Here is a 23,796-nt window from a genome sequence, read left to right as displayed (position 1 = left end):
TGATCAAACTTGTCATTGGCTTCACATGATTCTCTGTTTGATAAAAGCCAAGTCTCTGCCACAGTTACACGTCTCAGGCCTGGCTGTTTGTACATCCTCACCCACCTTGGAGATCTGAGACAAAGCTGCCCTCCCTCCAGTCTCAGCATCCCTTCCTGGAATGCCACCTCCCGCCGTGCCACCTGTTTGCTCTTCTGCTTCTGATCCCAGCTTAAATGCTGCTTCTTCCAGGAAGCCCTCCCTGATCTACAAAGACTCCCATGTTTTGTATTCCTTGTGTAGGCAAGTTTGTCACCATTTACGTGTGACTATTTGATTGCCTTCCCAACTGCGAACTCCACAGGGTCTGTTTTGCTGACTGCTGAGCCCCAGTCCTAGCAAATAGCAGGTATTCAAATATTTGTTGTTGAATGAATGGTGTGGTTGCAGAAAAATGAGCCTGGCAGTGTGCAGAGAGGATGGATCAGAGGCGGCAAGGAGAGATCATGGTGGATGGAGCTACAGTGGGGCTGAGGAAGTCAGAACTCCTGGATTTCACGTCCTGTTGGCTGAGAGAGGAAGGGTCAGGGCCACAACTGGACAAGGGGGGACACCCCATCTGCCTGTCTTAGGGGCTACATGAAGCCTCCTCACACCTTCAGGGCTTCTGTACTGACCGCTGCCCCTGGACTACCTGAGTGAGGGGAGAAAATCTCATGGCTGGTCCACATTCCCTCTCTGTGCCCCCACAAGCTGGGGCGGGGACGGACTCCCCCCGACTGGAAGGTGCAGGGATCTCCCCTCTGCCCCGCATCCTCCACCCCTGCCAAGTCCAGTATGACACAAGGCCTGGCACACAGCAGGGGTGGGGACAGGGCAAAGCTGTGATGTCCTGGCTGAATCTGGAGAACCACGAGGAGCTTTCCAATCCCCTCCAGTCAGCATCTTCTCAGGCAGGAGACACTTCTCTTCCTACCAGAGGAAGCCCAGCAGGCCCACCACTGCTTTTTCTCTCTTGCACAGGGGGCTTGACTAGAACCCCGTTCCCATCTGTACAGGCCTGGACTCCCTCCCATCCCTGGCTCTGGCCCTCCTCGTGCTGCAGGCTTGAACAACACAACAGGGGAGGCAGCTGGAACCCTCGGGGGCAGCCTGTGGATGGGGCCCCAGAGCCGGCTGGACAGTGGGGCGGGAGGTGAGTACTTCCCGGAAGGCAGACACAGGACACTCACTCGTGCAGCTGACACAAAGCGGCGGCTACATCTCCCGGCCATGCTCCCCACCCAGCCCCACTCACAGAGACAGGGGGATGGACAAGATGGCATGGGGGGGACGACCGGGCAGGACAGGCAGGCTCGGTGGAGGAGGCGCCGAGGTGGGCGGCGGTGTCCTCATGGCGTGGTTTATTAGGATTCCATCTCACAAGGCGGTGGGCAGGTGGCAGCGGCACACGAAATCCAAGCCCCTGACAGACATCTGCCTCGGGCGCATGCAAACAGTGCAACACGGTCAAGCGCAAACACGGGGCGATCGAGGAGACACGGGACACGGGACACGGAATGGGGAACGAGGCTGGGGCGAGGGGTCCCTAGAGAGGGGCCCGGTCCCCCCCACCCTCATGGGCAGGACAGGAAAAATAAGATTCGTACTTCTTGTAAAATGCCCATTTGCTGGGTACTTTCTTTCTCCTTATCTTGAAAAATAATAAAAAACACACGGAAAAAAACCTCAAAAAAGGAAAGGAATAAAACTCTAAGAAGGCGAGCGGCAGGAGGCCGGGGAAGCCCGACGTGGTGGGGTGCTGCCTCCTGCTCTGTGGCCGCCTTCCTCCCTGGCCCCTCAGTGGGCTCCCCAGGCCCCACACGTGGGTCCATGAGAGACGGGGCCGGAGGGGTGCAGGCCGGGACGCAGCAAAGAGGCCCGCCAGCCTGCTGGGGCTCAGTTCAGGCTTGGGCCCATGAGCAGGGCACCAGGTCCATGATCTTCCAGGTTCAGTCCCCACAGATCCATGACCCGGGCAGAGGCCAGCCGTCACAAGCACAGCTAGTGGGTTTTGATGTGCTGAAGCTGCTCTCGGAGCTGCAGGAAGGAGGGCCGCGTGGCGGCATCCAGGTGCCAGCAGTTCTTCATGACCTCGTAGACTGCGGGCGGGCAGCCGTCGGGGGCGTCCATCTTGTAGCCCTTCTCCACCCGAGGGACGACGTCCTTCAGGGGCTGTGGCCAGGGGGATGGCAGGAGTCAGTCCAGGGCATGGCCCAAAGAAGACATCTACCCTTCAGCCTTTCGGGATCCCCATCAACTCTGCCCCAGACCCAGGCCCGGAGGGTGGCCTGTGAGCTCCCCAGGGCAGGCCTGAGGCTTCCAGGTCTCAACTGGGGAGGCAGGTCCCAAGGAGGTTCACACCCCTGCCCACCCCTCCCTGGCTAAGAGCCACCCTGAACCCAGTGGCCATACTCACAATTCTTGGATAAGGCACTCGCCCGAAGGAGTAGATTTCCCAGAGAAGGATTCCGAAACTCCACACGTCAGACTTGGTGGAGAATTTCTGCCATGTGGATGGAAGAAGCGGCATCAGATCCTGGGACTCCGGGGTGGGGAGTGACCCAGGACTCCTGCCCACCTCTGCAGGCCCCGGGGGAGGCCTGCCCCACCTTCTCTCTCAGGGCCTCGGGGGCTGTCCACTTGACCGGCAGCTTGCCCGTGTCCTGGGTGCTGGAGGCCTCCTTGGTGAGACCGAAGTCGCTGACCTTGGCCACGTTGTCCTCAGACACCAGCACATTGCGGGCAGCCAGGTCTCGATGCACGAAGTTGTTGCCCTCCAGGTATTCCATGGCCTCGCAGACGTCTCTGGGGATAGGCCAGCCACACGTCCCCTCAGACCGGGGCTCCCTCGGCAGGGCAGGGTAACCCCTCGCACCCTACCCATCCAAGAGGCTGCTTCACTCACAGCGAGAATTTGAGGAGACAGTCTCCGCCCAGCACTGACCGACCCCGAGAACGCAGGTAGTCCACGAGGCTCCCCTGGGGGCAGGAAGGACAGACCAGTCCCAGAGGTCAGACGGCTCTGCAGCCCTCTGACACAGCACGCTGGGGCCGGGTGGTGGGACACTCCAGGGAGGTGTGACAGGGGAGGAGTGGGGAGGGGCCAGGACACCCCTGCCGGACACCGCTGTGTTGTTCATGCCTTAGACCCTGGTTCCCACAGATCTCTGAGATCAGCTATTATTATCTCCATTTCCTGGATATGACACTGAGGCTTGGAGGTGACGAGATTTGTCCAAGGTCACAGTAAATAAGCAGTAAACCGGGACAAAAGCCCAGCCCTGGTGACTCAAAGCTCATGTGGGGTGGGGGGACTGAGGGAGCAGGGGTCCCAGAGCACAGTGGGGGTTTCTTGGCTGCTGGAAAGCGTGAGTGTGGGTCCTGGGAAAGTGCCCACCTTGGCCATGTACTCAGTGACGATGTAGAGCCCACCCTTCTCCTCCACGATCACGCCCAGGAGCTGCACCAGGTTGCTGTGCCGAAGTTGCCTGGGGCAGGACAAGGGTGGTCAGAAAGGCCACACCGCCCCACCACTCGCCCCCAGCCCAGGCCAAACTCCCCCGCCCCCGCCCCAGCCCCCACTCACGTCATGACAGAGGCTTCAGCCAGGAAGGCTTGGGCGGTGGCGTCGTTCTTAATGCACTTGACGGCGACTTTGTTCCCTCGGTAATCACCCAGCATCACGTCTGAGGGCAGAGAAGCGGGCTTGTTCCCAAGTTCCGAGTCCCTTGGCCCCCCAGGCGGCCCACCCCAGCTCACCTCCAAACTCCCCCTTCCCGATGGTTTGCAGCAGCTTCAGCTCCTTCATGTTCAGGGCCCAGCCACCTGTGTGGAGGGGCCAGTGAGGGACATGGCTGGGACGACAGAGGCCCAGAGGCCGACGGGACTATCAGGCACGTGGGGTTCTCTGGAGGTCCCTGGGTGGGGGGTGGTGCCAGGAAGCCTGTGTGGGAGGAGGTGGGTGGGCAGGAGGTCTGGGGTGGGGTGCACTCACTGCGGTAGAACTCATCCTGGGCCGCCACCGTGCCCTCCATGACCTTTGGTTTGATGAGGCGCGTACAGAGTCCATCTGCGTCTGAGGTGTAGTGCTGCAGGGTGTGGGGGCAGGGTGCTCAGAGCCAGCCCCAAAGTACCCCATATGCACCGCCCAGCCCTGACCACCAGAGGGCGGCAGAGGCCAGCCCCGCCCAGCCTGGAGTCACTGACTGGGGAGGGCTCCCCATTTCTGGCAGGGCAGGGGTTTAGGGAAGTCCCGGATTATGACATATGGCCCATTTCCCAGGCCACCCTACACTCGGCTGCTGGACACTCAGCTGTTGCTACCATTCTAGGCCCCATGGGTATCTGATACAAAGGGCAACCCGCGCCTTGGTCCTGACACCAGCCTCTAGCCACGAGTACCCAGGACCCTACCCTCACCTGCAACAGTCCAAGCCAGGCCAGCAGGGAGGGAGGTAAGAGTGAATACAGAGGGACACGGAGGCTGTCTGTGGCTACCGGATGGCAGGTGTGGCATGGCCAGGGCTGCCAAGCGGGAGACTCAGGACCCCTGGGATCAAGGTGCATGGCTCCTGTTTCTGCACACACTTCTGGGCGTGCAGGTCTGTGAGTGGCTGTAGGAAAGTTAGCTCTGGGATCAGAGACAGACTCAGATTCCAGTCCTGGCACCTCCCATTTATAGCTGTGTGACCTCAGGCGGCTCCTGTAACCGCTCTGAACTTTTGACTCCTGATCTATAAAATGAGGATAAGGCTCCCTTCCTTGTGGTGGCACTCTGGGATCGGACGTGAGTCCTGGCATGCAGCAGCTGCTCCACCAAGGTGTGAGGAAACCAGGGCTCACAGAAGCTGCCCAGGACGCCTGGTCCCCGGGCAGAAGCAGTGGGGCTGGAGCTGGAAGCCAGGGCTACGTACAAAGAAAGGCCCCAGATGGGTTAGGGCATGTGAGGGTGGGAGGGAGGCCCCGCAGGTGCCCAGCTCACCTCCACCAGCTGCATGAGGTTCTCGAAGTACACCTCCTCATCGATGCTGAGCTTGCTGGCATGGTACATGATGCGGTAGTGCTCCACCTTGCCGTCGCAGCTCACGCACAGCGTGTAGTCCCCGGGGTAGTTGGTGCTCTCCCGCACCAGGAACAGGCCTGTCTCTGGCGGGTACAGAAGCCGCTCCGCCTGCTCCCGTGTGATCTTGCCATGGAACCAACTGGGGAGCAGCCGGGCCGGAGGTCACGGTGGCCCAAAGGTACTGGCCCTGACTCCCCTTTCTGAAGGAGCTCCCTCTGCTTGGCACCCGTGGCTCGCACTTGCTCAGTCAGGCATTTGAGGCCCTCCTCTTCTGCTCCCTGTCCCTTCTTTGCCACGCTCCTGCCCCTGCCCACAGCCCTGCTCTGTGATGTCCCGCACCCATGCCCTGCACCTCCTCTTGAAGCCCTCGCCAACACCCCAGCCCCCCACTCTGGCCTCCCTGCTTGTCCCTGATGCTCCTCCCTCCCAACCCTGCCTCGTGGTACTCACGGCATGAGGCTGAGTTTGGTACCCGCCTTCACGCCCTCCCGCTTCTGAACGTAGTTGGCTGGGATGATGCCCTCACGGCCCACCTTGTTTTTGGCTTTGTACCAGTTCGGGTCCTGGGGAGAGGACAGCCCAGACATGCTCTCAGGTTCACCTCCCCCTGCAGAGGGAAGGCCCAGCACTGGGAGGGTGGGGTGGGCGGCACCTCATTACCTTGGTGACGGCCACAATGGTGAGCACGTCTCCTTTGCAGAAGGGCAGGTCCTGCTCAGCAGTGCCATGGAAGTTGTACTTGGCAATACATTCTGTACCGGATGGCCAGGCGGCCTGCAGGACAGGTGACAGGTGGGCGAGTGCGGCCCGGGCCCCCTCCAGCCACCTGCCAGCACACCCTTGTGGTCACAGCCTCTGAGCTGGCGTCTATGAGACTGGGTGAGGCACTCTGCCTGGAGAACGAGCCCTGGGTCCCTTCCTGCTGAGACTCCCCAACTTCCCCAGCCTGTGTCTGACTGAATGCTGGAACCCGACATCATTAAGGCCTGGGCAGGACCAGAGGGCTGGAAAACAGGGAGTGGGTTGATCTAAGCTCCACCCTTTCTCCTCCACTAAGCACCCCCTGTGGCCGGTGGGAATGCTTGCATGTCCGACTCTCATCCCCGTGGTACCTGTATTGCTGACATCTTCTCAGGAGCTCTGGCGTCCCCGAGTCACAGTAAAGCTGACCTGTCACTTGGTACCATTAGAGCTGTGGGGAAGAGCATGAAGACGGAGGAGGGGGTGAAGAGATGCCCCCCAACTACTGAGATCCGGCTCCTCCCTGGGTGTGAACAGGCGCCATGTGCGTCCTGCGTTGGGATCTGACAAGCCGTCCTCTCCAGTCCTGGCAGGCTGATGGCACTGGGTAGAGAGGGGCATGAGGGCTGAGGACTGCCAGGGGCAGAGGAGCCACCAACCCTAAGACCTCAGGGGGCCTTCCAGAACTGACAGAAAGGAGCAAACGGGGCTTGGAGGGCTAGCAGGACTACACCACCTGCCCATCAGCCCCATCAGCCCAAGGCCCAGGGCCAGCTACTGGTCTGTGGGGCAAGGGGCCCCTCGGCAGCTCTGAGAAGGGGCTGTGTGATCTGGATAAGTCCCTTATGCTCTGTGGGCCCTCAAGTCCTTCACCTGCCAAAGCCTGCCCAGGCAGCAGCTCTAAATGTACACTGACCCCACTTCTAGGTACACCCCAAGAGGACACAGGGCATGTGTCTACCTGGACTGGCATAGGAGGACAACAAGCGGCATGCTTTGTAATAAACCTCAAACTGGGAGCTGCCCAGATGCCGGCCAGGAGGAAAATGATAAACGGCGGCATATTCACAAAAGGGACTATGTACAGCAGCAAACACAAACTCCAACCATTAAATTACCCTGACAGATGTATTTTCTGTTTTTTTTGAGACTGAGTCTGGCTCTGTCACTTAGGCTGGAATGCAGTAGTGCAATCTCAGCTCACTGCAACCTGCACCTCCTGGGTTTAAGTGATTCTCCTGCCTCAGCCTCCGGAGTAGCTGGAACTACAGGCACATGCCACCACACCTGGCTCATTTTTGTATTTTTAGGAGAGATGGGGTTTCACCATGCTGGCCAGTCTGGTCTCAAATTCCTGACTCAAGTGATCTACCTGCTTTGGCATCCCCAATTGCTGGGATTACAGGTGTGAGTCACCGTACCTGGCCAATCCTGATGAATTGCTAAATATAATGATGGCCAGGTGCAGTGGCTCACGGCTGTAATCCCAGCACTTTGGGAGGCCGAAGTGGGTGGATTGCTTAAACTCCAGGAGTTCAAGACCAGCCTGGGGCAACATGGCAAAAGCCTGTCTCTTCTAAAGACACAAAAATTAGCTGGGTGTGGTAGTGTGTGCCTGTAGTCCTAGCTACTCAGGAGGCTGAGGTCGGAGGATCGCTTGAGCCTGGGGAGGTCAAGGCTACAGTGAGCCAAGGTCACGCCACTGCACTCCAGCCTGGGTTATACAGCAAGACCCTGTCTCTAAAAAAATAAATAAACAAAATGCTAACCACGAAGCCAGACACAGAAAAGTACCTACCATGTAATTCCATTGGAATAAAGTTCAAAATCTGGCCAAACTATTCCATGCTGTCAGGGTAACTGCTCTTGTGACGGGGAGACTGGAAGGAATGCAAGGGGACCTTTGGGTGTTGGCTGTACGGACTGCCCGGGCCCAATCAAGAGCTGCACCCTTGTGACTGGCAGGCTTTTTGGTGTACAGCTGACCCTTGAACAATTTGGGTCTGAAGTGTGCAGGTCCAGTTACACATGGATTTTTTTCTCCTTTTTTGGAGAAAGGGTCTCACTCTGTTGCCCAGGCAGGAGTGCAGAGACATGATCATAGCTCACTGCAGCCTCAAACTCCTGGGGCTCAGGCAATCCTCTGGCCTCGGCTTCCTAAGCAGTTGTTACTACAGGCATGCGCCACCACACGTGGCTGGATTTTTTTCAATAACAGCTACACAGAGTGTGCCTGCCTTTCCTGCCTTCCCTTCCACCTCTGCCACCTCTGAGATGGCAAGACCGACTCTTCCTCTTCCTCCTCAGCATACTCAATATGAAGGATGAAAACCTTCATGATGATCCCCTTCCACTTAAAGAATAGAAGGTACAGGGCGGGTGCAGTGGCTCACGTCTGTAATTGCAGAACTTTGGGAGGCCTAGGCGGGTGGATCACGAGGTCAGGAGTTCAAGACCAACCTGGCCAAGATGGTGAAACCCCTCCTCTACTAAAAATACAAAAAAATTAGCAGGGCATGGTGGTAGGTGCCTGTAATCTCAGGTACTCGGGAGGCTGAGGCAGGGAATTGCTTGAACCCGGGAGGCAGAGATTGCAGTGAGCCAAGATCACACCACTGCACTCCAGCCTGGATGACAGAGAGAGACTCTGTCCCCCCCCAAAAAAAAGAAAAGGCAAAAAAAGAGAATAGTATATTTCCTCTTCTTTTATGATTTTCTTTCTTTTCTTTTTTTTTTTTTTAAAACAGAGTAAGACTCTGTCACCCAGGCTGGAGTACAGTGGTGGGGTGACTCATGGCTCACTGCAACTGCCTCCACCGCCCAGATTCAAGTAATTCTCATGCCTCAGCCACCTCAGTAGCTGGGATTATAGGCGTATGCCACCAGAGCAGGCTAATTTTTGTATTTTTAGTTTAGGGTTTTACCATATAGGCCAGGCTGGTCTCAAACTCAAGTTAGTGGCCTCGAGTGATCCGCCTGCCTTGGCCTCCCAAAGTGCTGTGATTACAGGTGTGATCACCGCACCTGGCCATATGATTTTTCTCATCATTTTCTTTTCACTAGCTTGCTTTACTGTCAAGAATACAGCATATAATATATGTAACAAATGAAATGAGTGTCAATCAACTTTGTTATCTGTAAGGCTTTCTGACAACAATAGGCTATTAGTAGTTAAGTTTTTGAGGAGTCAAAAGTTAATATGTGATGGTTTTGACTGCAGGGAGGGGGTTGGTATCCTCAACCCCCGTGTTGTTCAAGGGTCAACTGTGTATTAACTTCAATAAAGTTGACTCCCCAAAAAAGCTACCCTAGCCAACCCCATTCCCTAAGGGCAGCAACCTACCCCTGTCTGCACACACATACTTTGTAGTCCCAGCCCAGGGTCCCCTTGGACCTGTCTCAGGAAGCAGAGGGGCTGGAGCTACTGTTTCCTTTTCTACAGATGAGGAAACTGAGGCTTAGAAAGGGCCAGTGGCATCTTCACGGTCACAGTGTAAGAACAGAAAGTCCTCGGCCGGGCATGGTGGCTCGTGCCTGTAATCCCAGCACTTTGGGAGGCTGAGGCAGGCGGATTGCCTGAGCTCAGGAGTTCGAGACCAGCCTGGACAACACAATGAAACCCCGTCTCTACTAAAAATAAATTTCAACAAAATTATCCGGGTGTGGCAGCGTGCGCCTGTAGTCGCAGCTACTAAGAAGGCTGAGGCAAGAGAATTGCTCGAAGGCAGAGGCTGCAGTGAGCTGAGATTGTGCCACTGCATTCCAGCCTGGGCGACAGAAAAAAGAAGAGGAAAAAAAAGAAGAGATCTCCAAAAAAAAGAAGAGAAAGTCCTCCATATGCCTCTTTGATACAATGGATGAGGTCTGGGGCTAGGCGGATAGTCACAAACATTGCTACCTACCCCTGTGGAAGAACACTATTTTATTTTAATGTATTATTAGTTTTGAGATGCAGTCTTGCTCTGTTGCCCAGGCTGGAGTGTAGTGGCGTGGGAGGAGACATTTTAGTGCAAGTGCTGGGAGTGTGAAGTGAGCACGGGTTGAAGAGCTCAGGCAGGCTCCCTGGAGGAGGGAGCTCTGGGGCTGAGCCCTGAAGATTGCAGTGCTTAGACAGGCACAGGGCGGGCCAGGGAAGGCACCCCAGGTTGCTGTAGCAGTCTAAGCAACAGTGTCAGACAGGGGACTGGCACAGTGTGAGAAGCTGGCCTGGGTGGAAGCCAATGGTGAGGGAAGGCAGGAGGCAGACCCTGCCCATCTGGGGCTCTCGGACCCCACAAACTTCCAGAGCCTACCCTGAGCACCACTGCTCAGAGGATACTGTAGGGGATGGTTTCAAGTGGCCCAGCATACACTCTGCTAGGCAGCAAGGGGACTTCCATTACCAATGTGAGGAACCAGGGTTTGATTCTGAGGGCAATGGGGCCTGGGGGGCTTCAGCAGGGGAGCATGTGATCGAGGACAGTAGAGGGAGCTGGGGAGGGGAGAGCCAGGGAGAACCACCACTTCCAGGCTGCACACCTGGCTCTATGGTCAGGCCTGGGCTTAATACTAGCTCTGTCGAGTGTGTGACTGGGGAGAGTGACTCAACCCTTCTAAGCCTTACATTCCTTACTCCGAAGGGGAGAACAGGGATCCCCTGCAAGCTGGCGGAGGAGGGGCTGGAATGAAACCCTGAACTTGGAAGTGCCTGGTGCACCCCTGCCCCATCCCCTGAACAAAAGGGCTTCCCTTCCTCCCAGAACACAGGGCCCTTCTAGTCCCCAGAGGCCAGCCCATCAGCTCCTGCTGTATAGGCAGGGACACTGAAGCCCAAGGAGGATGGGCCTGGAACCTGCCTCCATCCACATGACTCAGCCACCACTGAACACAGGAACCACCTCTTACCCCTGCCTCCTGTGAACTGTAAGCTATGGGGGGGGGAGGTGGAGCGGGGAGGGAAGGAGGATTGTGAGCTCTTCTTACCCTCTCACCTCCATTTTACAGAAGCAGAAAATGAGGCTCAACCGGTTGAAGAATTTGCCTGAAGTCACAAAGCGAGTTAGGGGTGACAGCCCAGAACTTGAATTAGGGTACCACTATGGCTGGCTGTGCCCTCAACCCTTAGGTTCTTCTGAACAGGGGCCCTGCTGGCATTCCACATCCCCATGCCTCCCCCTTGCTCCCCAAATTCCCTGCCACCACAGGAGGGCAGGGAGGCTGCTCGCTGTTAGTCACCCTCCCAGCTGTCAGTTTGCAAACACTCCCTCCCTTCCTGGCCTGCAGCTGCCACTGCCGCCGCCTCCCCACTGCCTTGATGATAATAATAAAAATAATAACAGGCCCTGTTTTCTGAGCACTTATTCTGTGCCAGGCCCTGTCCTTGGCACGGTATGGCTCATCACATCCTCTAACAACTCTGAGACAGAGAAGCTATTATTATCCCCATTTTGCAGATGAGAACTCCAAGTGAGGCCCACAGGGGCCAGGCGAGCGTGCAGAGGGCCACACCTTGAGTGAGCATCCTGTCCCACTCAGGTGTCAAACTCCTGAGCTGCCGAGCCAGCCCCGTGCCTCCCTGCCTGACATGCCCCAGGAGTTGCCATGGGGACCACACTAGCCTAGGGGGAAGAGAGAGAGGAGAGAGGAGAGAGAAGAGAGGAGGGAGGAGGGAGGAGGGAGGAGGGAGGAGGGAGGAGGGAGAAGCAGCTACAAGAGGGGCACAGGCAGTGCTTAGGAAAGGGTGAGCCCAGGAGTGATCCGGGTAGGCCCCTCGAGGAGCTGGGCTCTGAGGGCCTCACAGGGTCTGGAAACAGGGGAGAGGGCTCAACTCATCCTTTACTCTGCTGGCCGTGACTCTAGGACCCAGTTTCCCTATCTGTGCAATGGACTGGTGATAACCCTGGGCTCTGGGGGCTGCTGTGCGGACTGGAGTTGCGGTCTCAGCACCAGAATGGTGCTTGCCTTGCCACAGACATCCTGCAAGTCGGAGCTGCTAACGCTCTTGGATGGCTCTACCCTGGTGGGGTCATAAGCCCCCTGAATGAATGAATAAATGAACAAACAAAAAGGGGAATTCCAGCCTGGCTGCATCGCACCGAGGTCCCATAACCAATGGGACTATACTTAACCCCAAAGGGACAGCAGCTGTCACCCCAGCCCTGCAGAGCTAGGGGACAAGGGGCCTGGCATGTGGCAGGACCGGTGCTTCACTCCGACTTCCTGCCCCAACCCACCTCCCAGAATCCCTGTGCTGGGTCCCGGGAACAGGCTGGCATTGTGCCCAAGTGCTGAGGTCAGTGGCCATAGCCAAGATGGCTCAGCAGCCTCCCAGCCAGTGCCTAGGCTGGGGTCCCCTCCTTAAAACATCTCTAGGAGGTGAGACTCTTCCACTCCAGGTCAGAGGCTGAGGAGCCAGAGTGGCTGGGAGGAGCTACTGTAAACTTAGGCTTCCACAATCCAGTGGTGGTCAGGCACAGAAAGGGGGCCCTTCCTGGGGTTACTGAAACTTAAGAGTCAGGTTATTCTATGGAGCAGTGCAGGAACATCGTCCTGGGTGTCAGAGGCTCTGAGTCCTGTACCTGGCTCTGGCATCAACTTGCTGTGTGACCTTGGGAAAGTCACTTGACCTTTCTGGGACTTGCTGGCTTCTGGTGCTTCAGCCAGACCTGTTTCCCATCTGCTGTTCCCAGGACACCTGCGCCCTGCCTCCTTCTCCGCCTTGCCATTCCCTCCCCACTCTCTCCTTCTTTACAGAGGGACTTCCACTCAACATTGGGGGGTGCAGCTGAGGAACTGCTTCTGGAGCACCCATGCCTTAAAAAAACACAGCAGGACAGTCCCTGCAGTGCTGTCTGTAGTAGCAGGAGATGATGGGGAGGCAGCCTTTATGTCCATCAGTGGGGGGCTGGGTGGATAAATGACAAGATATCCCTACAAGGCGACAGCATAGCTCTAGTTGTGATGGGGCCAGAGGAGATCTATACAGAACGCCCCCCATGATAGAGCACAGGAAATGGCAAAACACCAGCTCAAGTCATTGCCAGGGGAGCAGGGCAGACACAGCTTCCAAGTCCCATCCCACATGCTAATCAGAAAGAGGAAGGACACCTGCACTACAGGGAGACGTGCGGACACCCGGAACCATGTGATCCAAGTAAGCATCACCAGCAAGGCGACACTGAGTGCCTCTTGGAGGAGGACTATCACCTGGGGGGGTGGGTTTTGTTCCTGCCAGAGCTGTTCCACCGACTCCAACCAGGAAGAAGCAATCAGATAAATCCACAACTGGCCCAGACTCTTCATGTCAATGTCATAAAAGAGCAAAACAAAAAAAAAGGCTGGAGAATGTTCTAGATCAAACAAGACACTAAAGAAACACGACAACACGATTCAATGAATGATCCTGAATTGAATTCTGTATCAAGGGGTGTGGGGGGAGAGAGCTCTAAAAATCACTTGGGGATGGGGGAAATGGACAGAATAGATAACATGGAATTAATGTCAATTTTTTAAAGTGCGATCATGACATAGTGATGATATAAGAGACACACACAGCCGGGAGCGGTGGCTCACACCTGTAATCCTAGCACTTTGGGAGGCCGAGATGGGCGGATCACCTGGCGTCAGGAGTCTGAGACCAACATAGTGAAATCCTGTCGTTACTAAAAACACAAAAAACTTAGCCAGACATGGTGGTATGTGCCTGTAATCCCAGCTACTCGCGAGGCTGAGGCTGAAGAATTTCTTGAACCTGAGAGGTGGAGGTTGCAGTGAACCGAGAATGTGCCATTGCACTCTAGCCTGGGTGGCTGAGCGACACACTGCCTCGAAGAGATACACACTGAAGTTCTTAGGGTGAAAGATACAATGCCTACAACACTCAAATCAGCAGAAAACACATACACACATATGTCTATGCAGATAAAAGAAGAGGTAGAGTAAATGTGGCAAAATGTTAAGAACTGGCAAATCGGCATGAAGGATATATGAATATTCATTATATACTATTATTTCAACTTTTTGGTAGGTTTGAAATACTCAAAATAAAAGGCTGTGAAAAAAAGCCAGGTGCAGATTCTGTGTGGAATACTACAAGTTGTGTTTTTAAAGAGGTATTAGTACAACACCTCCCTAAACTCACACACGCCTCGATTATCTTTGGGAAGACAGAGAAAACTGGTAACAGACGTCGCCTCTAGGATGGGAAGGGTGAGTGGGATCAAGTTCAAGGGAAACTCACTTTTTACTGTTTATTTGCTATTTTGTCCTTTTGGGCTTTTTTTTTTTTTTTTTTGAGCCACATGCATCTATTACATTCCCCCTTAAAATAAAATTGGAAATAAGAAACTTCCTGTAAATCACCTCTCCCTGGAGCCTTCCTTGGGTCCCCAGCTGTGTTGGCTGCCTAGGCCTCCAAGGCCTCACACATCCCTGTGCTCCAGTGAGAATCTCACTGGTTGTGGCCTGTGGTTTCGGGTGGACTGGGAGCTCTGCAGGGGGAAAGTGAGGGTCTGACTCACATCTGCATGGGCTGGACCCAAAGGGGCTGCTCAGTAAATGAGCACTGAATGAATGAGTGAATGAATGAACAAGCGAACAAACAAAAGAGGAAGCCAGGCTGGCAGTACCACACCGAGGTCCCATAACCAATGGGACTATACTTAACCCCAAAGGGACGGCAGCTGTCACCCCAGCCCCGCAGAGCTAGGGGACAAGGGGCTTGGGATGTGGCAGGACCAGTGCTTCACTCTGACTTCCTGCCCTAAACCCAGCTCCCAGCAGCCCTTGTGCTGGGGTCCCGAGAACAGGCTGGCATTGTGCCCAAGCATTGAGGTCAGTGGCCGCAGCCTCAGGCAGGCCTTTCTCGGGAGCCTAGGCTGACAAGGAGTGGGGAGAAAGGGGAACTGGGGCCCAGAAACTCCCAGGCTGTCCTTTTCCTACACTGGAAGCAGCTGTAGACCCCCAAGGCCAGGCACGTGCTGAGGGCCACGGGAGGTCAAGGGGCTCCCTTGCCCTGCCCACCCCCCGCCAAAACTCTGCTGCCTAATGGGGCGTGGGAGCCTTCAGTAACTGTTTACACCCAGCTAAAAATATCCACTGAAAAGGGAAGTACATAAAAGACCTGGGGGAACTCAGGGCCACGGCCCCTAGAGATTCTGGTGCTGCCACAGGACCCAGCTGGAAGCGCTGGGGGATGGGGACAGCCACTGGAGGCAACAGGCATCAGCAAAGTCCACCTTGCCTTCTCATTCTTTGACCCAGTGTTTCAGAAGCCTTCCTGTGTGCCCAGAGCCATGCTTGGTAGACTAGGATGGGTGGAGAAGGAAAGGGCTCAGGAGGTCCTGCCTTTGGGGACCCCAGGTCACCACTCACCCACCCCACCCCGTGTACAGGCCAGGGCTGGGTGCTAGGAACCCCTACAAAATGCAGACCTGGCTCCTGCCCTCCTGGTTGGTCAACCATGGCATGGTATGTTCAGTGCCTCAATAGATTGCGAGACAGGGGCCACCCAGGAAGGCTTCCAGGAAGAAGGGTGAGGGGAGAAGGAGCTAGAAGAATTTTAGCATATTTCTGTATAGATGTCTCAGGGTGGGCAGTAGCAGAATTAGGCACTAGGCCTTGGAGATGCCTACAACCTCCCGGGGGGTCTTGAAGGAACAGAAGAATGCCTGCTCAGGCTCCAGGGCATGCTGCCCTATTCCCACCCCAGGGTGCCCTGGAGTAGGCCTGGATTAAGACTGCAAACTGTGGTACAGAGTGGGTTAATGAAGACTGAAGAAGGCTCAGGATGGGGGCCCAGGGAGCCTCCGAGCAGGGCCTACAGGTCATAGTACAGATACAGACAGAATTAAGTTTCAGATTTGGGCCCGCCCCTGAAAAGGCAGTGCACCTGAGGAGGGCGGGGCACCCACCAGCGGTTGGGCAAGTTTGGCAGCAATAAAATTAGCCCCACCTCTGGTTCTGCGGAGGACACCAGGCTGATGGCACTGCAATACTCCCCACTGTACATCAGGCACGGAAGGGTGCTGGAGGGCGTCCACTGACGCCCACAGCCCGCGCCAGTGGTCCCTCAGTGCCCCCACCTCGTACAGGTGTCTCAGGGTGGGCAGCAGCAGAACTGGGCACCAGGCCTCGGAGATGCCTACACCTCCCAGGGGGTCACAAAGGAACAGAAGAATGCCTGCTCTGGTCCAGCGCATGCTGCCCTACCCCCATCCCGGGGCTCCCTTCAGCACCCCAACCTAAGGGGAGGGGCGGATTTAATGGATAAATATCAAATTATGACAACTCACTGGCTTTTTTTTCCTGCCCCCAATGGTTCGGTGGGACCGGAAATCCCGTCTAGTGGTTTGGGAGAGGTGGGGGCTGGGGTTAGAGCAGGCTTATGGGGAGCCTCCTCCCCAGGCACCACTGCGGCTTGAGGCTGCCATTCCTGGCCCAGAAAGGTTTCTAATTACCGCTCAGGAGCCTAATTACCTACAAGCACTGGGCAATGGGGACTCTGGGCCTCCCTAGGGCCCTAACCCAGGCCACTCTGCTCCCCCATCCCCTTAGCACAGGATGTGGTCTTTGCATCTTCATTTGCCTACATTTACACATAGCCTCTCAGCACTAATCTCCAACGAACACTTCAAAGTCACGTTCTTATCCCTCACCCCAAAGTCTCCTGACCACATTATAGGTGGGAGACTGAAGGCTGGAGGCCCATGAGCTGTCTAGAACTTTGGCCTCCAAATTTTTGGTCTCCTTACTTCAGAACTGGGACCTACGGAACACACAGCTCAGAAGGTAAAGCTATGGGGACCAACACAAAGCACAGACTTGCTATCACTTAAGGGACATGAGGGCGTTACCAACACACTCTTTCAGCAGAACGGGCTGAGAATGAGGGCTCAGGAGTTACCGCCTGCTGCCCCAGCCAGGTTCCGGGCACTGCATTAGTTACTTAATCATTAAAACACCCCATGGGGCAAGGACTGTTGATTTCTTTGGGGACTTGAGCTCAGATCTGTCTGAGCTTAGTTAGGGGACCTTTCTTCTCACCTTCCCTTGGGCAGGACAGGTGAGACCCTGAAAATGAACAGGTCGGGGACACTGAGGTGAGGTGTGCCCAGAGCTTGGCTGTTCTGCTTTGGGGAGCAGAGGTACTTCTGTGCCCAATTCTTGCTTGTCTGCACACCCCGCACTCTCACAGAGAGGCCAAGAGCCTGGGGAGGGACACACAGACAATGGCCAGCAGCCCTAGAGAGGGCAGAAGCTCCAAAAAAGGACCTCTGTCCCCACCGTGCTTCTTCAAATGCTTCTTGACTTTCAATGACCCTTCCCCTCCAGGAGGCCCTCCAGGCTGCCCCAGCCCACACAGATCCCCAGCTTCAGCACTCCTACCAGCCCTGACAGGAAGTGAGAACCACAGGCCTCCCCTCACTGACTCCTCGTCTCCTCTACCAGCCAGCAGGGGAGCTCTCAGGGTTTGATCTCCATCCTTCCCTCCTGTCTTCCTGCAGCGCAGACAGCACAAGCTGCAGACAGACAGATGTGCGAGTCTGCATGAGGACCAGGTGTCAGGCTGGGCTGAGAAGCAGCAGCCAGGGTCCACAGGGGGCAGCTGATGATCAGGTTTTCACCTGCCCACAAGGATTACAAACATGCCATGATCAGGGCAGCCAGGGGGGCACCAAGGAGCCTCTCTTCTGCTTGTTCCTTCGACTCTGGGCCCAGACCACGGAAGGAGGGGCGGAGGAAGCTGCGGCTGGAGGGCGTGTGCACAGCTAGTGTGTGATGAGAAGCTGCCCTCATCTCAGCACCTCAAAACCAGGAAGAGAAACTGAGCAGGCAGAAAGGGCAGGCTGGGCTGCACAGGGCCCTCCAGTCCCTGGGGGCCTGCTGAAGGTAGCTCCCAAATAGTCGCTGGACAAACCACTTCTCCTTTCTGGGCCTCAGTTTCCCCATGGGAAAAATGGGATTTTTCTAATGGGTCCTGCTAGTCTGCCCTGATTGGTGCAGACCACACTTAATAGGCACTGTGGGCTACATCATAGCTAGATAAAAGAGCGGCCCCCCCCCGAATGGTGGAGTACTCCTGATCCTGAGGAGGAGGGGTTCAGCCACCGTAAGCCAGCCTCTCCCTGCTCACTTCTCCCCTCAGCCATGCAGGGAGCACCAGCTCTTCCTTCACTAGCTCTTTATTTTTAGGTCTGAATTTGACTTTAATCATTACTTAGCGGATTCTATTTCCAGCCCTTGGATGAAGGGACCCAGAGGGGAGGAGGAAGGGAGGCCGTGCTCCCTGTCGGGCGCTGGGGATGGCCTGCTCCTCCACCCATCCTGTCCCCAACCAAGGGCAGGGGAAACTGAGAAACACCCAAAGGGCTCTCATCTGAGCCAGGCCAGGCCAGCATCTTGGGGCGGACCCCACCCTGTGACCTCATCCCAGCCCAAGCTGTGGGACAGGAGGGCAGTTGTCATGCCCACTTTCTTACACTAAGACCAGGGAGGAGGGAGACACTCCACAGGCCAAAGTCTGGCAGCTGGAGTCTGAGGTTGTGTGCCCAAGGGCCCTCTGTACTGAATGATCCACCCGGGGGAGGACCCCTCCCTGGCTTAGTCCTGAGCCATCCTGGGGTCATCTGGGGCTCCAGTCTCTTAGGCCCAGGGTTGCCAAGCAGAGACTGGTATCCTTCTACTACCCACGGGGTGGCTCTAGGAGGGCACTCCCAGTTACTCTGGTCTCCATAAAAGCTGAACAGGAGGAAGCAGGCATGTCACAGTGATACACACTCAGGTTAGACCTGGGGAACACCAGCTGAAGAGGGGTAGGCTAACACACGAGTTTCCCAGTGACTTTGTAGACTGTTCAGCTCCCTGCTGGGAAGTTCTAGGAGGTTCCAGAATCCCCCTACCCTCAGCCCCCCAGCTTCCTTCCCTTCCTTGGCTACCAGGAAAGGGTGGGAAGATGAGGTTGGCATGGCTGTTCTTGGGCTGGGGCTCAGGATGCCTGGGTTCCTTGTCCAGGTCTCAGGCTAAGTAGGCCTCTATTTCCTCTGGGAAAATGCCGAGCTGGGCTGGCCTAGCCAGAGGTGGGAGGCAAGAGCAGCCAGCCTCTCAAAGAAGAGGCTTTGTCGGCCAGTCTCGGTGGCTCACGCCTGTAATCCTTAGCACTCTGGGAGGCTGAGGCAGGCAGATCATCTGAGGTCAGAAGTTCAAGACCAGCCTGACCAACATGGAGAAATCCTGTTTCTACTAAAAATACAAAATTAGCCAGGAGTGGTGGTGGACCCCTGTAATCCCAACTAGCCGGGAAGCTGAGGCAGGAGAATCACTTGAACCTGGGAGGCGGACGTTGTGGTAAGCAGAGATGGTGCCATTGCACTCCAGCCTGGGCAACAAGAGCAAAACTCCATCTCAAAAGAAAAAAATAAAGAGAAGAGGCCTTGTTTATTCAGCTCTGATGCTTCTGATGCTGGGAGACTGGAAGGGGAATGGGTGAAGTCAGGTTCCAGACCCTAACCAGTGGCCCATCTTCCCAGGGCCAGCCCCAGGTCCTAGGCCAGCTAATCACATGGTGATGGGGAGAGGGGAAGGCAGGGAAGAACCCTGGCCATAGTATTCTCGAATGTCAGGGCCACAGGGTTTCAGGGGGGCTCCCAAGGCAGGGACCACCTCTTCGCCAGGTGAGTGGTCAGCCAACATCAGCCCATAGCTCAGGCATCTTCCCACAGGTTGAGGCAGCCAGCAGTGGGCACTCCTTCAACAATGCCAATCCTACTCCCAGAGGGGGTGGAGGAGGGGCTGTGCCAGGCACTTTGGAGTCCCTTGGTTAGTTAGTGACACTGTCCTTACACTTTCCTCTGAAGTAGGTGCCACCATCCTGTTATTTATATAAAGGAGGCTCAGTGGGTCGGTGACCTAAGGTCCCTCCACCCTGGGCCTAAGTGGCATGTCTGGGCCTGGAACCCATATTCAGTCAGGTACCAAGTTGCTTGCGCCCTCCAACACTCTGGCTGCTTTTGGGACTCAAAGTAACAACCACCACAACAGCAACAGAGAGGAAAAACGCACGCTCTCCAGCGTAGGGTGATGGCGCTGCAGCGGGCCGGCTTAGAATATTCTGTAGCTTTTTAGTGGCAACGTTACTTAGATCGTGTAGCACCACAGAAAATGCCCACAGACGCTGAATTAAATGAAAAAAGGTGTCACGGCACACACACTCCAATGACAACAGCGATGAAGGAAGGAGATGGGGAAAAGACTGGCAGCGAACTCCGAAAATGCTAACGCAGGCACTGCCTGCTGGAGAAATAGTGGGTGATACGTCTCGTTTTCTAAATTTTCTGTAGCGCTGTTTTGTTACTTTCTAAATCAAGAAAACGAGTACATTCATAGTTTCCTTATAATGAGCTGAGATTCACTTCCCTGGGACCCACCTGCTCCCTAGCTCTGGCCCAGGTGTCTGGGACAATTTCTGCCAGGGGATGCCTTTCTCAAGTGGGACAGTCCCTCAGACATATGAGAATGTGTCCCTACCTTCTCTTTCCCGGACTCAACATCCCTGGTTCTTTGAAGACAACTTGTCAAGGTTTTAAAATCTCTCAAAAGATGGAGCCCAGAATCACACCCAGGCGGGCCTGCCCCCTTTGGGGGGCACCCACGTCACACTATAGATCCTGGGCCTCAACCCCTATCTGTACTTGTTTGGAGGAAGCTGAATTCTGTCCCCCAAATTTCCAACCCTTGCCGTGGGCTGCTCTGTGTGGCTCAGCCTCTTGGGGCTTGACTTCCCAGCAGTGGTGAAAGGGAGCATGTTCCTGTCCTTCCTTGCCCCTGACCCAATGCAGAGAGAGGAGCAGCCACGTCTGAGAGGGAGGAAGGCACCAGGTTTGCCAAATGAAAAGCACTGTACATGTGCTAGCCAGAAGCCAGACTCCTTTCTACAAAGGCCCTGGGACCCTGGGTCGCACCCTCACAGCTCACGGTTGGTTTAAAAAAAAAAAAAAAAAAAAATGTCTGGCTGGGGCGGGAGGGAGCCAACCAAGGCCCCAGCCTCAGCCCCTCAGGCTGAAAAGGAAGTTAGGGCTGGGTGTGGGCCATGTGAGGGGAGTCTCACAGTCCCAGGACATCTGGGTCCCCTCCACTGTGCATGTCAGGAGAGCCAGAAAAACACAACAAAACAAAAAACCCACCATCATCAGTAGGGACCTGAGCAGGACAAAACTGCTCCAAGGGACAAAAGCAACTCCAAGGGAGCCCCGCCACCACTTAGCACCCCTCAGGGCACTGCCTGCTCTCCCGGGCCAGAGGATCCTGCCAGGCCCCAACCTCGCCCCTGCTGCCCTTGCCCTGTCCCTGCTGTGGCCACACCAAGAAAAGACACTGGGACTCCCAGTACTAGGAGCTGAAACAGGCCTCTTGGGTGTCCCCACTCTGTAGCCTGCTGCCAGTGGAGACAGGGCTTCCACCTTTCCCATCCTGACCCCATTCATATTCTGAACTTGGCTGCTCCTGTGTCAGCTGGGCTGGTGGGGAGTGCTGGGTCAGGACTGACCACCAGGCTGTTTCAACTCAGCCAGGACCAGGCCTTTCTGCCACACCACACAGATGGTCCCACACCACACATTCCCCACATCTCCAGTTAGCGCACCCACCCACAGCTGGGGCCGGAAGCCCTTTCACTCCCTCTAGCCCTCTGCAGGGAAGCACGTGTTCACCCAACAAGGTCCCTCCAGGGCCAAGCTGGGGGCCTGCGTCTCCAGTAGGTGAAGGTGCCTGCCTGGTTTCCTTCCATCCACAGCCATCCAGCCCTGCAGAGCTGGGGATGAAAGGACAGCCGGCCTAACTCCACTAGAGGCCTGGGGTAGCAAATTCTCCCTTTGAGCCTCAGTTCCTGGGTCTACAAAATGGGTGGGGAAGTGAACTGGTAGTTGAGCTCCAAAAATCTGCTGGCTAGACACACCCCTTCCTGACACCTGGTCTGGGCCACAAAGAGCCAAGGAGAATGTGCCGCCCAGAGTGCCAGAAGGTGGGGGCATGGTGCCAATGCTCAGTGACTTCCACCGGGCCCAAGTCCTGCCCAGTTTCCCACCCAAAGGTCAGAGGTCCCTTGGCTTAGGCCTGGTCTTCTGAGAGGCCATGGGTGATAGGCTCCGTCCCAGGACGTGGGCTTCTAACTGCTCACCAGAGGTGGCTGGGCCCTGGGGTTGCCTGCAGCCCGCTGGGTCACGGTGGGTACTGAGGGAGGGGTCAGAACCAAACAAGCCAGGGCACCTGCAGGGAGACCCTGGACAGGGAAGGGCAGGGAGTCCAGCCCTCTCTCTAGGGACCTGGCTCATACGGATCCTCTGCTCCAGACTCCAGCCACCTCCTACTCTGAGCTCCACAAGGGGGGGACTCGGGATGACGCGGGGAGACAAGTCCGTGGAGCTGGAGGGCAGTACCTCCCTCGTGCGCTCCCTTCCTAGCTGGGGTCTGACAGTGGCTCCTGGGAGAATTCGAACGCGTGCAGGGAGTAAAGGAGGGGGGAGGGGAGGCATGGGAGCAGACGCGACAGGGGCAGCAACAGAGGCTAGACGCGCGACCTCCACCCTCTTCCCTCCAGGGGACACTCCGGGACGGCCAGACACTCACCTCTCTTGGGGCACTGCGGTCCGGGCCACCTCGTCGCGGGCGGCATCAGCGGCCTGCGGGACGGTCCATGCGGTCAGGGGGGAGGGGAGGGGCGCAGGGGTCCCCAGGGGGTGCGGTACGAAGAGGTACGGGTGCGAGGAGAGGCGAGGAGGGACCGCCAGGCAGAGGCAGGAGGACGGCCGCACCGCCCGGGTCGCCGAGGGAAGAAAGGCGGGGGAAGGGGGCGGGAGGGAGTCGGGGGGAGGAAACAATGTAGCCGGCGCGGCCCCGGCAGAGTTCCGCTTCCGAGAGCCGCCACTGAGGTTTGATTTTGGAACGTCGCGCCAGCTGCCGGGGGCCGCCCCGGACACTCGATCCGGGCCGCGGGGCTCCTCGCGCTCCACGCCCCGCGGGCTCCGGCGGCCAGAGGCTGGCTGGGGCGGGAGGGACGGCGGGCCGGGGGTCGGCCCCGACGGCGGCGCGGCCGGGCGGTCACCCGCTCGGACCCCGCCCCGGCAGGACCTCCGGGCAAGGCGCGGGTGGGACAGGGAGCGGGAGGGCGGCGGCGGCGGGCTCGGCGGCGGCGGCCAACCTCGGCTCGCCCGTGGCTCCGCTGGGAGGAAGCTCGCAGGCCTGGCGAGAGGAAGCGCGGCCCGGATCCTCCGCCCGCGGCAGCGCGCCTGCGCGAGGGGGCCTGCCCGGCGCGCGGCGGGGCGTGGGCCGGCGGGGCGGCGCCCCCTGCCGGGCGCCGGGGACACTGCGGGGGGTGTGTCCGCGCCCACGCCCTGCCCCCACCAGCCTGCCTGGCTGCCTTGAATACTGCGAGGGTCTCCCCTTGAGCGCGCACTGGCCGGCCTGGGAGCAACCTCCCAGCCCTCTCTGGACGTAGCTTCCCGGCTGCAGAAGCGCTAGGGGCCGGGCCTGGGCGCCTCTCCTTAGGTCTGTTTGCGGAGAGTGGGCCTGACTCGCAACAGAAAGCATTCATTCATTCACCAACATTTCCTGGCGATGACATCGTGGCGGAGCCTGCCCTGGGCTCTATTAGCAAGACCACTTCACTGCCATCAAGGCGTTCTCGGTCGGGTGGGGGTAAGCCGACAGGCCAACAGACAGTCTCAAGGAAATAATTGATCAAAGTGGAGAGGTGGCGGACAGGGTACCCAGGAGGCAGAAAGGAAGCTAGGGCTAACGGGGAGACCTCACCGAGCCGGGACCAGGCAGAGGGAACAGCATGCACAAAGGCGGGGAATGCGGAGGGAGCTTGGTGGCTTCTGGGATCTATAAATAGCTCAGGCGGCTGCGCTTGCAGTGTGGGTGGGGGAGAGTGGTGGGAGATGGGTTCCTGCAAACAACAGGGGCCAGAGAGATAGCTCCAAAGAGCCTCCTGGGACTTT

The 23,796-nt window shown here is 56.9% G+C and overlaps 1 protein-coding gene across 1 annotated transcript; it reads right to left on the bottom strand.

Annotated features, from left to right (window-relative positions):
* Nucleotides 1-1,334: 1,334 nt before the first annotated feature.
* On the bottom strand, nt 1,335-23,081 carry CSK (C-terminal Src kinase). Its single transcript, XM_017519572.2, has 13 exons — nt 22,424-23,081; nt 6,196-6,275; nt 5,744-5,857; nt 5,534-5,646; nt 5,003-5,222; nt 4,016-4,109; nt 3,781-3,846; nt 3,608-3,707; nt 3,419-3,509; nt 2,927-3,000; nt 2,631-2,826; nt 2,438-2,524; nt 1,335-2,193 (listed from the first exon to the last, which is right to left on the bottom strand). The coding sequence occupies exons 2-13, from the start codon at nt 6,208-6,210 to the stop codon at nt 2,023-2,025; spliced, it is 1,341 nt and encodes a 446-aa protein (XP_017375061.1). The 5' UTR covers nt 6,211-6,275; nt 22,424-23,081; the 3' UTR covers nt 1,335-2,022.
* Between the last annotated feature and the right edge of the window lie 715 nt (nt 23,082-23,796).

Source organism: Cebus imitator, unplaced genomic scaffold (assembly GCF_001604975.1).
Source record: "Cebus imitator isolate Cc_AM_T3 unplaced genomic scaffold, Cebus_imitator-1.0 Scaffold757, whole genome shotgun sequence".
NCBI classification, from domain to species: Eukaryota; Metazoa; Chordata; class Mammalia; order Primates; family Cebidae; genus Cebus; species Cebus imitator.
This window is presented reverse-complemented; position numbering and strand designations above follow the sequence as displayed.